General features: G+C 37.3%; 1 protein-coding gene across 5 annotated transcripts in view; it reads right to left on the reverse strand.

Annotated features, from left to right (window-relative positions):
- GPSM2 (G protein signaling modulator 2) overlaps positions 1-13,078 on the reverse strand; it is a 37,560-nt gene that overhangs the window by 6,001 nt on the left and 18,481 nt on the right. For 2 of the 5 annotated variants that reach the window (XM_051625464.1, XM_051625463.1), the window contains exons 2-10: positions 11,224-11,538; positions 5,056-5,277; positions 3,850-3,985; positions 3,102-3,244; positions 2,460-2,583; positions 2,062-2,177; positions 874-1,029; positions 452-560; positions 8-137 (exon numbers count right to left, since the gene is read on the reverse strand). In XM_051625464.1, the coding sequence (XP_051481424.1) occupies positions 8-137; positions 452-560; positions 874-1,029; positions 2,062-2,177; positions 2,460-2,583; positions 3,102-3,244; positions 3,850-3,985; positions 5,056-5,277; positions 11,224-11,285 (1,198 nt within the window). In that variant the 5' untranslated portion in view covers positions 11,286-11,538. Of the gene's footprint in view, positions 1-7; positions 138-451; positions 561-873; positions 1,030-2,061; positions 2,178-2,459; positions 2,584-3,101; positions 3,245-3,849; positions 3,986-5,055; positions 5,278-11,223; positions 12,855-13,078 lie in introns of those variants that run through there. The other 3 variants (XM_051625467.1, XM_051625465.1, XM_051625466.1) reach the window with 2 other exon arrangements.

Below are 13,078 nucleotides of genomic sequence, written 5' to 3' on the forward strand. Positions count from 1 at the left end.
CACGCACCATTCAGACTCTTATCTACTGCCTGGCTTTCTGACATCATGGAGTTGTTTGTGCTGTAGCTTAATCCAAGAACCATCTGAAGATCTGAGAGATTAAGTCTAGCAGTGAGTTCTCCACTTCTATCTCCTACCTGCAAGCACACAAAATCAGCAGTTCTATTACTGTAACAAAGTATACACACAGGTGTATGTATATATGAGAGAAAAAGGCTGAAAAAGATTTCCTCTTTGAAAACTGAATCATCTTTTTAATCAAGTAGATAACAACTAAAAGGTACAAACCAAAGCCTGAAATAATCCCTGCTGGTCTACTAACTTAGATTCCATGCTGATATTATTTAGGGATTGCACAAGGACTAAGGAGACAGTTGCAGGACACACCTCCTTAGAACCACTGTGTAAGAGCAAAAACTAACAGTCAACATAGAGAGTATGAAAGTCCTACCTCTCTTGAAATCTCCAAGTGTCTCTCTGCAAAATGCATAGCTTGGTCATGATTCCCCAGAGCAGTATATGCATTCCCTAAACTCCAGCATGCTCTTCCTTCACCAATTCTGTAAAAAATAAAAGTTTTCAGTTATACCTTTACTGGTTGAACACTAGGGGTCACGTTTTCATACTGTTGCAACAGGAAAACTGCTTGCTGAGAAATATAAAGTCTATCATCAGAAACCATTCCAACATCAACACATTAAGTATTGTATTTAAAGGAATGTGATCTCAGACTCATTATACCTTGATACCTCCCCATATGAAAACCAAAGCCCAGCATAGTAGGGAATTGCATTAATTCAGGTGCCTTATACAGCACAAGGGCAGCAGAGTTAGAGGCAACAGGACTTGGTTTCTGTGTCTCTTAGGACTTACTTATCATTTAATTCCTGAGCAATCACAAGGTGTTTCAAGTGGTAATCAATTGCTTTTTCATAGTCTTGAAGCAAAGTGTATGTGTTCCCAAGGCTGTAGCAGGCCTGTGCTTCCACAGCTCTGTCTTTAAGCTGTCGAGCCAGCTGTAACGTCCTCCTGAAAGAAAGAGTCAGTCACCTCAAAAGTCACTGTAAGGAAAGGTTTCTAGAAGAATACTTGCACAACTGAAAATCAGTTACACAAATTAAACAATTCAGGATACTGGGCTGGCAAATTAGCTGATAACAAATTACTACACTGTAAACTTAAGATTTTAAGCACCTGTCTTCCACTCCCCTCCAATGCAACCTATTTCCATTTACTGCATTAGAGAGCAGACTGATCCCTCAACCAGCATCTTCTAATTCTAATTTGTTGTTTAATCAATAATTCACAGCAGTTTTCCTGACAGTATGCACTGGAAAGAGTTTAGTACCAGCATTACAATAAATTATTCATATTCACCACCATCATGAGCAAGACAGACCTATAACCACCAAGTCAGCCTGCCCCTGCTGGATAAGAAGAATTTGAGTGTTAAGAGGAATCTGCTCAGTATTGAGGCTTTTTCTCCCTTTCAGAAAGAACAGGTAAGCTCTGAAATCCACCTAAGATGCTAACAACACTTGTACTGTATCTTTGCTGAGTTGGCATTTTCCCAAGTTACATTACAGCAGCAACTGCTTAGTGGTGCAGATATCAAGGAAAAAAGGTCTGGATTGAAAGTAAAGACTAAATATGTAAAAATCATGTTGATGTGCACCAGCCATCTCACTGGTGAGTATACCTGAGCCAGCTACCCAGTTCAGGTCATTCCAGAACTTGCTAAGAGCTACAACAGTAATGCCTGGTCCTAGAGTAAAGGGGAATAAATGCATATCAACAGAAGGATGTCTGCAGTGCTGAGAAGAATCTATTTAAGGTAACAAAAGTGAAAGAAATTAAAAATATTAATGCTGCCCCTCCCTTAAAAGAATCAGAATGGTTAAGCTACTACAGAAAAACGTTACTGTTGCTGAACAATGCAGCTCTTTAAAAAGTGTGTGTTGAAGAGATGGCACTTCTACAGTGAGCTGAAGTACCAGGCACAAGAGAAGTAAACGGAAAAAATGAAAAGGTATAAATTACACTTATAAGTAGTCAACTAACTTGTAGTATTCAGAAGCAGTTTCAAATTCACCCAGGAATATGTAGGCGTTGCCAAGATTGCTGTATGCTCTTCTTTCCGCTGATCTATCACCAAATTCTTTTGCAATTAGGAGACGCTTAAAAACGTGAAATAATTGCGTTATTTACTCAATTTTGTACTTTGTAACAGACATTTTGTTACAGAAATGCATGCTCGTAGTTACTCCACTGTGCATCTGTATCTGTTCTTCAGGCAAACAATACTTGAAAAGAACAGCCAAACTTGAAGCTTGCCATTAAGATTTAAAACTTGCATTAAAAAGCCTGGAACAAGATCCAACACAAGATATGTACTTACTGCCAGGAGCAACCGGTGATATTTTGCTAGAACAGCATTCCTTACTAGCACATTGTTGTACCTGTTCATGAGCTAAAACTGCACTCCTGAAGTTGCCCAGAAGATAGTGTGTGTTTCCCAGATTTCCAAAGGCACGTCCTTGTGCTGCTCTATCACCCAGCTCTGTTACTATTGTCAGGTTTTCCCTGTTTTGGAGGAAGTGAAAAGGGGAAGAATAGTGAATTTTCAGAGGGTTTTTTCTTACGGTCATTCATATAATTTTTTTTAAAAATCTTTCCGTTTATGTAAAGGAAAAGGAAGAGGTATTCTCTGCCTTGGCCTATTTTGTCTTTATGCAACCACAATTTTCCACTCAGTAGGAAACATTTCCTGTGAGATACTGAACTTAACTGCATTCTTACTCAAGCTGGTGTGCTTGCTTCTACAGCTACATTATACACGAGTATGAAGAGGTCCTATTGTCTCAGTCTGGTTTGAAGAGTAATACTGGATTCTAACCTAAGGGAAGGATTTACCTGGTATTAAGAGGTACACTAAAAATGAGAGCATAATGAAAATGTGCCCTTTCCAGTTTAAAAGGGAAAAAATTCTCAGATACCCCTGCTGTGAACAGAAATGTGCTCATGACACCACAAATCACAGTTCTCTATTGAACTAGATTATCATATCCTCTTAATCGCCAACATTTAGAGATACTACTTACTCATAATAATCTGCAGCTTTTTGTAAAGCATTTTTCACATCATCTGGAAGTTCCCCTGGATCATGAGTCCCAGCACTAGCTACATTTTTCCCTTTAGAGTGATAGACATTTCCCAGATTATATAGTGCTCTGGCTTCTCCAACCTAAACCAAAAGTAAAAATAAAGCTTTAGAATTGTCTGCTTCCAAGTCTTGTGTCACAACAACTATTAGTACAATCCACAGATGGGAAAAAAAGTTAAGGAGTTGTCAACACGTGCTCTGCCCATTCTGAACATGTTCTTATCACCCATTTTACTCTCACCCAGTCATGTCCCTCAATGAATTTCCTTTTGAGGTGCAAGATACATAATAACTCAAGGCCAATTATCATTAAAAACTGAAGGAAAAAAAACACCAAACCACAAAACAGGGTAGTATTTATTAATCTGGTCCTATAAGGCCAGGTTGGATGAGGTTTTGTGCAACCTGGTCTAGTGGTAGGGTTCCCTGCTCATGGCAGGGGGGTTGGAACTAGATGGTCTTTAAAGTCCCTTCCAACCTTAATGATTCTATTTCTATGATTCTAAAATCTTCCAAGTGCAAACAGCCATCTTGCAACTAACAGACTCTTACTGTTTAGAAGAAATAACTGAATATTCAGTATTTACGTCCCTCTGCAAGGTGTCACACTCACTACCAATACAACAGGGTTCAGTAATATGTATTAGCAGTTGCAGATTATTTCCAGATTCCCAAGCAATGCTTACCTTATCATTAAGCTCTCTGGAAATATCCAGATGTCTTTGACAACAAACAATAGCTTCTTCAAAATTCCCAAGTACCTTTAAGGTGTTGCCCAGATTCCCACTAGCTTTAGCTTCTCCCAGTAGATCTCCAATTGTCCTAAAATTGCAGAAATAAAGCACCCAGTAAATAGTATGTAATTTGAAACTAAGCAGATGAGCAATGTCTGGTAGACAATTAGAAGAGTTTATTAAAAGAAATTATAACCATGTAAATGCAAATGTTTTCAGTTCATTTTATATCTAAAATGCACCCACATATTGTTACGTTAATTCTATTGATGCCGTTTGTGCAAATGTCAGTATTCATGGTATTGATCAGCTTTTTAACATTAAAAAAACCCACTTCTTTTAGGAAGAGAATAAAGAGAAAATTCTTAATGATTATATGGAAAGACAGTGCCAGCATTAGAAAGAAAAGTTTAAGAGGTTTAACTGTTTCTACACTTTACTTGACTATGATAAGTCTTGTATTACTTACAAGACATGCCAGTCTCCCAGAAAGCTCAGAGTTAGTATAACATTTCTAGCTTCTGAATGAGACTAAGGCAAAAGACTGACACTGAACCACTCAAACTGACTGACACTTGGGAGTAACATAACAAAACAAGTTCCAATGAGGTTACAATACTTGAGCAGGTTAAGGCAGGGAGAACAGATTTGTGCCTAAACTGAGGTTAAGCACATTAGGTGCCTGTGTCTTTTATTAGATCTATACCAAATCATTGAAAGTCAGATCCATAAATACCATATGAAATGCGTAGGGTTTTTAGATGTCACAATATTGTATTGTGAGTTTTACACAGAGAAACACGAATGAGTTTGGTCTAGTAAGCAAGAGACACAGCTTAACATTCTGGAGAACTGGAAAGACTGTGTTTTAGACACAGGAAAGGGTAAAGAAAGGGTGGATTTAAATAAACTACTTAAGTATCCAAAAACCTGGAGAGGCCTCAGTCAGTACAAGGATTATGGGGCTAGACTGAGCATTAGCTCCCAGGTTAAAGGGCAGTCGAGTTACCTGCCAGGCCCCCTGGCCCTCTGCGATCACCCCATTCTCTCATTATCAGGTGTTAATGGCAGGATTTGGTAGGAAAATGAACAGTCAGCTGCTCATCTCTACAAGAATAGGATGAAAGGAGAACATGGTAAATAAAGACACAAGATTACCTCGCAAGAGTTAAATCATGGTGATGGTATTCCAAGGCCTTGGCATATTCATGCAAGTAGAAATAGGCATTGCCTAACTGGCTGTAAATCGCACTGAGTGTTTTTAAATCTTCAGTTCCAACCTGAACAGCTGCTTCAAAGAAAGATACACCAGCTCGGCAATCCCCAGCTTTACACAGACGCTCACCTTCCAAAGCCAGCTCTAGACAGGAAGCCTCCATCCTGCAGAATTTAAGTGAAAAGAAAAATGGTCATTCTAAATGTAGTACTTTGTCCAATAACCTGAGTTCTGAAGAGGGTATTTTACTCAGAGGGTCTCTGTTTGTTCAGAACAGAAGTCAGCACCACAGTACAAGCAATGAGCTCGGTACAATAATATTACAGAAATTAAATCATAGAATCATAGAGTGGTTAAGGTTGGAAGGGACCTTAAAGATCATCAGGTTCCAACCTCCCTGCTATGAGCAGGGACAATTCACACTCTCTCTAAGTCTCAGGGAACAACAAAATGTATGTCAATTCAAGTTACTCAACTGAGATCCCATATTTCCATAAGTCACTAGCATTTTTTTTTATTATTAAGAGCAAAAAATTGTGTCATTATAAAGGTACAAAAATACAAAATACTCTACTGCTACCCATTGATTAATTTATAGCAGAATTTGCAGAAGGTTACATTTGAACAATGAAGAAAGATGATGTCAAGAGAACTGCAGCTGCCAACAAACATTAACACATATTTTTGCTACTGTGAATTCAGGTGTACAAAAGGTAACATTCTAGTAAGTGTTAATTATTATATACAAACATTTCTGACTTTCCACTTTTGAGATGCAAGGGAGGTAGGGGAGAGGAGAATGAGAAGGAAGAAGAGTTAAAGCAATACAGTTCTCTAGGTTTTTCAAGATATATGTATTTTTGAAAGCTTGCCAGAACACTATCATTCTACTTTTAAAAGTTTTCTTCAAATAGAAAGCCCAGTAAGAGACATTGTGTAAGAGTTTAAAAAGTGTGTGTTAATACTGCCACAATTTGTATATTGTTTTGAATTTTTCAAGATGGATTACATAGTAAGCAATAAGGCTTGCACTCCAAAACAGAACATTTTATGTAATTAAAGATATCCTTGTCCTGTCATAATTTGATATTTACCTGGTTGTAAGTACGAACCTTTTAAAATTCTATTTCTAAAACCATTTCCCTTCATATGCACAGATCAGTAATAGCAACAGTCAAATGTCTGCTGTTCTAAGTTATTTTAATGGCAACACCAGAAGACAGCTGTTTTGATAGGACAAAGTGATTAAGTATTTGACATACCTGAAATGTTTCCATTCCTTAATTTTTTCTAAATCAGAAAAAATAGGTTATACAACATTCTACTCGAATCTGAGCAAGAAGGAAATATTTTTTGAAAAATCCACTGACTTTCAAGAGAACTAGAAGAATTTGTATCATAAGTAAAACAAGCTACCAACACAAAACAGCACCATACCTGTTGGTCTTCGATGTTCCACAATTTAAGCACAACGAGATGACAGACATGTTTAACTTTTGCAATTAACAATACAATATACTTGGTAGTTGCTAAAAATGCAGACAGCAAATTATAACTCTGGCATGAAGTTCTTCCCAGGCCCAACTTCTCAGGTTGGATATCCATAACACATACGGTATTTTTAAGTTTGGAAACTCTTCTCAGAGAAATTAAAGCATTCCTATTTGCTAGAACATACAATCCCTTTTTTATTACACTGTACACATGTTGAATGGAAGAGAGAAAAAGGCAGAAATGATTAAGTACAGTTAAGTACAGGCAGAAATGATTACAACATCAGCAACGGGAGGTTTAAGACTTAAAACACTTCATTAGGTAATCTTAATCCTATCCAAAGAGGTTCTCTCCGGGCATCTCAGTTAACTGACATGTCCAATTAAAGTGACGGCTAGACACCATGGTGCCCCTTAGTGTGAAGATTTAGACCATTACACAATCACACTCATTGATTTAGACTTTTAGCTTGAATTGGAAAAAACCCTGAAAAGGGTAGAGCTTTCAGCAAAATGTCTGTGTGACATAGTAATAGTCCAAATGCTATAGTGGAGTCCAGTTCTGTAGGTTAAAAAATTTATGTTTTGATTTGCAACTGTGATGCATCAGCCATCTAATCAATTAAGAAAAGGCACAGTTTAAAAATGCAAAAAGACAGTATCAGAGGATGCTATGGACCAGCCATCTTCCTGATATACGGCATTCAATTAATTTCACACTATGCCAAAGACTGCCCAATGCCAAGGCAGCATTACCATTTATTTCATCAGCGAACTTGAAACACAATCTTTTGACTTTGCATCCAAACTTAGTGTAACTTATAAAAATGAATGATTTGGGTTTTTTCATACAGAACGTAAATATCTCATAAGCTAAGGCCTATACCCTTATAATTATGTCCTAAGTACAGTGTTCCAATTCAACCAGAATTACAGGAAATAAGTAAGAATGGCAATTAGTAATTGGTTAAGTAAAAAAGAAAGCAAAATTGAATACTGCTCTTGAGTGCAACTCTATAAAATTGTGTTAACAGTTTGCTAGAATTTGTACAATAAACTAAAGCTACTATTCCATTTGGATCCATTCTTACTGACCTTTTACAATTTCAAAGTCTAAATAAGCTATAAAAGCCAAAAGAACAAAGAAAATGAAATGTTTTATTTCCAAAGTTGCCTCTATGCCATGTGAATATTTTATTCACCTTGCATAAGAGCTATGAAATAATTATTTTACAAGTTAGCTAGGCTTATCCATCAAGTACCAAAACTGGACTCAGAAGAGGTTTGGTTTTGGTTTGTTTGGGGTTTTTTTTCCTCCATTACTTAAAGGACCACTATGAAAAATGACACAATTTTTTTCTTTCTTCTTTCTTTTTCTTCTTTAAAAGATTTACAAAGGTGTTCTCCAGTCAAAAAACAATCACCTCTTAGGAATATTTAAACTGTCACTACTAACAGTGAAATAGCATGTTGGCAGACTAGACTAGGTTATCAATGTTTTAGGAAGTCATGAAATAGTTACAAGGAGAATATGAAATTACTTTCTCTGTTCCCAGGGCTGAATTGAATTACTTACTTATTCAACACCCAATGGCTTAACAAAAGACACATTGAATCCGCAGAAATGAGATGAGAACAAGGCCCATTCATCTGTGTACTCCTAATGAAATTCCATTCCTGCTAAACAGGATCATGTTCTTCCAGATATTACTGTGGAAATACTCATACAGGACTTCATTCTGTTATTCTGTTTATAGCTGCCTGGACCTGTTCTCTGGAAGGCTGGCATCTCCTGAATAATTTCTCATTTGTAAAACTACCTCATCCTTATCTGTGCCTGTAAGCTTTTTACCTTGCCTGGCTCCCTTTTTTTTTTTACCCTTCTCTCCCCTTCCACCCCCTATTCTTGTTCTTCTCCCACCCTCTTCACATTCCCTTTCAAACCTTTATAAGAATAGAAACCCTGTATTCATCTGCCTCTACCCTAGCCTCCCATTTTGGAGTCTCCCTTTCTTCAGCTGTTCTCATCTTACAATAAAGAACAGAAAACTGGTAAGAAACAAGGCAACAGAAGAAGGCAAGTAGACTCATTGATTACTACAGTCTCTAAACCCAGTTAGTTTAGTTTTACTTTGCTCAGTTCCCACTAAGAGGATTTTTTGCTATTGAGGAGGAACAGGGCTGCCATGCAGTTTTCCATTAAACGTCAATTGATACACATAACACACCTAGACACAGAACAACAACAAAAACCCTGTTGTATACTTTGATTCAGATGCATAATATTATTATAGGATGCTGTGGCATTAGTAAAGATTACATACTGTTTCTGACTCCTGCCCCTCTTCTTGGGAAGAGGAATACATAATGCAGAAGCAGTATCACCACACTGACCACCCCAAACTGAACTACACCACCACTGCAACATTGTGCTTTGTCAAACTAAGCCTGATGTCAAACTTACAAAGAAAACAACACACAAACATGCACAAAGAAACCACACACCTGAATTCTGGGTTCTTTTTTCTCCAGTCAAGATAAAAACAGTTACAAGTTTCAGGTGTATGAATTTAGCAGACCAAGACAAACAAAAAGGTTCTGTAAATATTTACTCTATAAACGACTTATTAGTCCCATATATTAATGTCAGCATCTTATTTTCAGTCACTAAACAACTGCTTCCTTTCACCAGCATAAGGCTTTTTGTAGTTGCTGAAGTGATGCTGGTCAGCTACACTGGGGAGAAGGAAACAGCTTGCACAGTAAGAAACAGCTCATAATAAAGCCTGTCCTTAGGAGCAGGCCACCAGCTTCTTTTTAAAGCCAGTTCTATTGAAATTCCAGTGGGAAGGAAAGTCTGAGAGCCAAATGAGGTTGGGACAACACCTGTGGTTAAAAAAATTTTTAAAACTGATAAACAACACCACCTCTCCCAGTAATTTATGACCTACTCCTTCCTGCATTAGATTTTTATCTACAATCAGATAAAATATTTTGAAATCATTGATGCTAAATTAGATAATCATAAAATTCCAGTTGAATATACTGAATGAATTTGCAGCTTATCTAAGTTTCAGAAAATTTTAAGATTTTTTAAAACTTAAAATAATTACGCTTGGATGTTTTTTAAATATTCATCAGATTACAGTTATTACAGAAAGGTTTAATAAGGTCATCAATATTTTTAGTATTAATTCATGTTATTCAATCCTGTACTGAAATACAGCGTAAAGTAGGTAATACGTTTTTTGCCCTGACTGTGCTTGCCAATACCTCTGAAGTTATTTTTGGCTTGTTAATTTAAACCAGACAATTGGCTATGCCACCTTCTCCATCCGTTTACTTCTATAATAGTACCCTGAACTGCTCCTGCTTTTATTGAAGAGAGAGCACAAGATCTTCTACAGCTGTCTGGGGAATACCAAAAGCATCAGCAACAGCGTGGGTAGGCATGTCACAGGAATCCTGGGAGTTAGATGCATTCAAGAAACACAACACAGAAGAAATACCACGCTCACACACATAAAGAATCCTTTTGTCAAAGTCACCATATAAAGAATTTAGCAAAATAAATTAAAAAAAAAAAAGAGCAGAGAGTGAATTTGTTTACTTGCTAATTTTCTCCCCACTGACCATGAAAAAGCTCCTCCTGCCAACTGCACTGCTACCCAAAACAAACGTTGTACATTAAATGGAAGCACAGACCAATCTAACACTTTCAGAACTTTTCCAGAATTCACGTTAAGCCGTCACATCTGCTGTCTTACAAATAAGGGTAGTGCTTTAGTTTAGTTAGCAAGGAAAAGGCTTCCAAAGCAAGGATGACAAGCGGAGAGTGGGGAGAGTAGACACTAAGAATCATGCTTTTTATTTGTTTTCAGTACAATCATTGCAGTGTTCCTGGGTCCATTCCTATTGAATGTGCTGCAAGATTTACCCTTCCAAACACCAGCCATCCAAACACCACACACGACACAATGCCTCTGTTGTTCAGATTCATTAGAGGGAGTCTGCAGTACTAACATAGTGTTCCATGTCTATAAAGGGGATCCCAGAATAAAAATTATTAAAGCTATCAGAAGGGAAATAATATTTCCTCTTAACTTGCAGTAACAGTAATTTTTTAGTCGAAGGTAGCAAACCATTTCTATCTGTTAATAAAATCTCTTCATTTGAAGCAAGGAAAACATTGCTCCTTGTGACAGTGCACCTAAAAATCTATCACTCATAGAAGCAGTAATGGAAACAAGCACAGAGAGCTTCAGCAGACAAAACTCAACAATTGCACATGGAGCCCAAAGGTTAAAAGGAGAGCAAGCAGCTATTACCATGCAGGGATCATACTTCATATCATGCTACCAAAAATAAAAATACAGACAATCATGTATTATTCTACAAACACACACAGTTCCAATGCTATACACTCATGTAATTACACTAATGCAATTTACAACAGAAGTGAGTTTTCATTGTTCAGAAAGATAAAGAAAAGCAAAAAATGTGGGTTTAGCTTTGTTTCAGTAACATTAGTAACAGAGACACCAGACTATTTGTTGCAACTTGTTTAGTTTTCTAATATTAACAGCACTTATCCATACTAAATGATTACAGTCTTACCTGTATCGCACATGAAAGGAGCGATCTTCAGGCATGCTTATCAAAACATTACTTTCCTCCATTGGGTTGCATTATCAGTAGAGAAAACAATACTGTTCTGTAGCAGGGTAAGTACTTCACTATGGAGAACTGTTGTCAGAACACCATTCCAGTTAGTATATTAATAAAGTTGGAGCACAGATATTCTAAGCTCCTGTTGAAAAACTCTTCTTTTTTACTAAGGTAAGGAGGTCACTGTCAGACACATCTTAAACCTTCAGAAACATGTTCAGGTTCTTTCATCTCTGGCCCTTTAAGCTCCGTTCAGCTGCATTTCTGCAAAGGGAACACAAGATGCTTGGCTTGAAGTCTCATAGTCAGTTAATAACTCATAACCATCTGCAGCTGATGTAAAAGCATAACACTACTCCTACCAAGCAGGAAGCATCAACCAAGAACTGAAAGTCAGAGCCAAAGCCTTCTACATACCGCACAAGTGAGAAAGGAAAGAAAGCTTAAAAAAAATGCTCTCTTTTCTGTTGGAAACTTTGAGTAATTTACCCTTGTTAGTGTTCTTTGGCCTCATGAAGTCACAAAGTCTACAGAATTAAAGGTATAATATTAAACAGATCACAAACTGCTTTAAATGTAAACAGTACTGCTGAAACCCTGACAAGTTTGCTGAAGTCCAACACTAGTCAGAACTGGCTGACACAAACCCATTTGGAGATCACCCATTCTGGACATCAGCCCACTCAGAACATTATGAGCACAGCAGAGGTTTAAGCTCTATTCCCCTTTTGCCTCCCCGCTCCCAAAAGAAAAGAGGAGGTATATGGGCTAGGGGTTTTGGGTTTGTTTGGGTGTTTTTACACTGGCTTAATATTCAAAAAGCTGCAGAATTGTAATAAGGGCTCCAAACTCTGTTTCAAAAGCGAATGCAGCAGCTGGCATTTAGGCCTTAGACATGTTTAGGCTGGCAGGGAAAAGAGTAACAGAAAAGCAACTCTGTTATCAAAAGTTTACCCACTTTTAAGTATTTTTTTGTAGAGGAGTTGACATATTTATTGCTCAGAACTAATACTACCTTTCTTTGCAAGTAAACATACATTCATCTAATTCACAAATGTATATTTCATCAAGAGACTGCAGATATGTCAGAAGATCAGAGCAAGGCTCAGATTTAAAGCTGTCACCAGAAGAAAATGCAACCCTCTCTATTTTCAACTGTCCATGTAGGCAATGTCTTTCCTCTCATTAGTTTTATCAGGTACCAGCTGTGAAGACTCATGTTTCCTAACATACTCTACCTTGACAGCATCCCTCCAACAAACCAACCACATTATTCCAGGCAAACAACTATTTTGCCCTTCCATGCTTATCATTAGAATTGTCTGGCATCAACAGGTAGGTGTGGGTGTATTTTTGCAATTATCAAGTGTGACACATGCAGTTTACAATACCATTGCAACCCACATGCTGGGAAGACTGTGTTACAAGTACTTAATGTCCGGAAGTTTGTCCAAGCCTCAAATGAGATACCTCATACAAGCAGAGATAGCTGAAAGACATCGAGTCTACAACAATGGCCCCTGAGCATTCCTGGTGCTCAGCAAATGCAAGGGAATTCAAAGTTCTCTTCTACAGATGGATATACTTGTGCATATTATTACATGCCACAAACTAAAAAAGTGTGTACTTTGGGAATTGACACAGATCATTAAATAACTGTGTAATTTGCTTGTATATTTATACTGTAATTGTAACTAACTGAACAATGTGTTTTAAGAAGCTTTTTCAAAAATAAAAAGCCAATTTAAAGAAAAAAGTTAAGTACATCAGAACAACTGTGTTTATTTAAATGTAAGTTATTTTT

This window comes from Apus apus, chromosome 7, assembly GCF_020740795.1.
Source record: "Apus apus isolate bApuApu2 chromosome 7, bApuApu2.pri.cur, whole genome shotgun sequence".
Lineage (NCBI taxonomy): Eukaryota > Metazoa > Chordata > Aves > Apodiformes > Apodidae > Apus > Apus apus.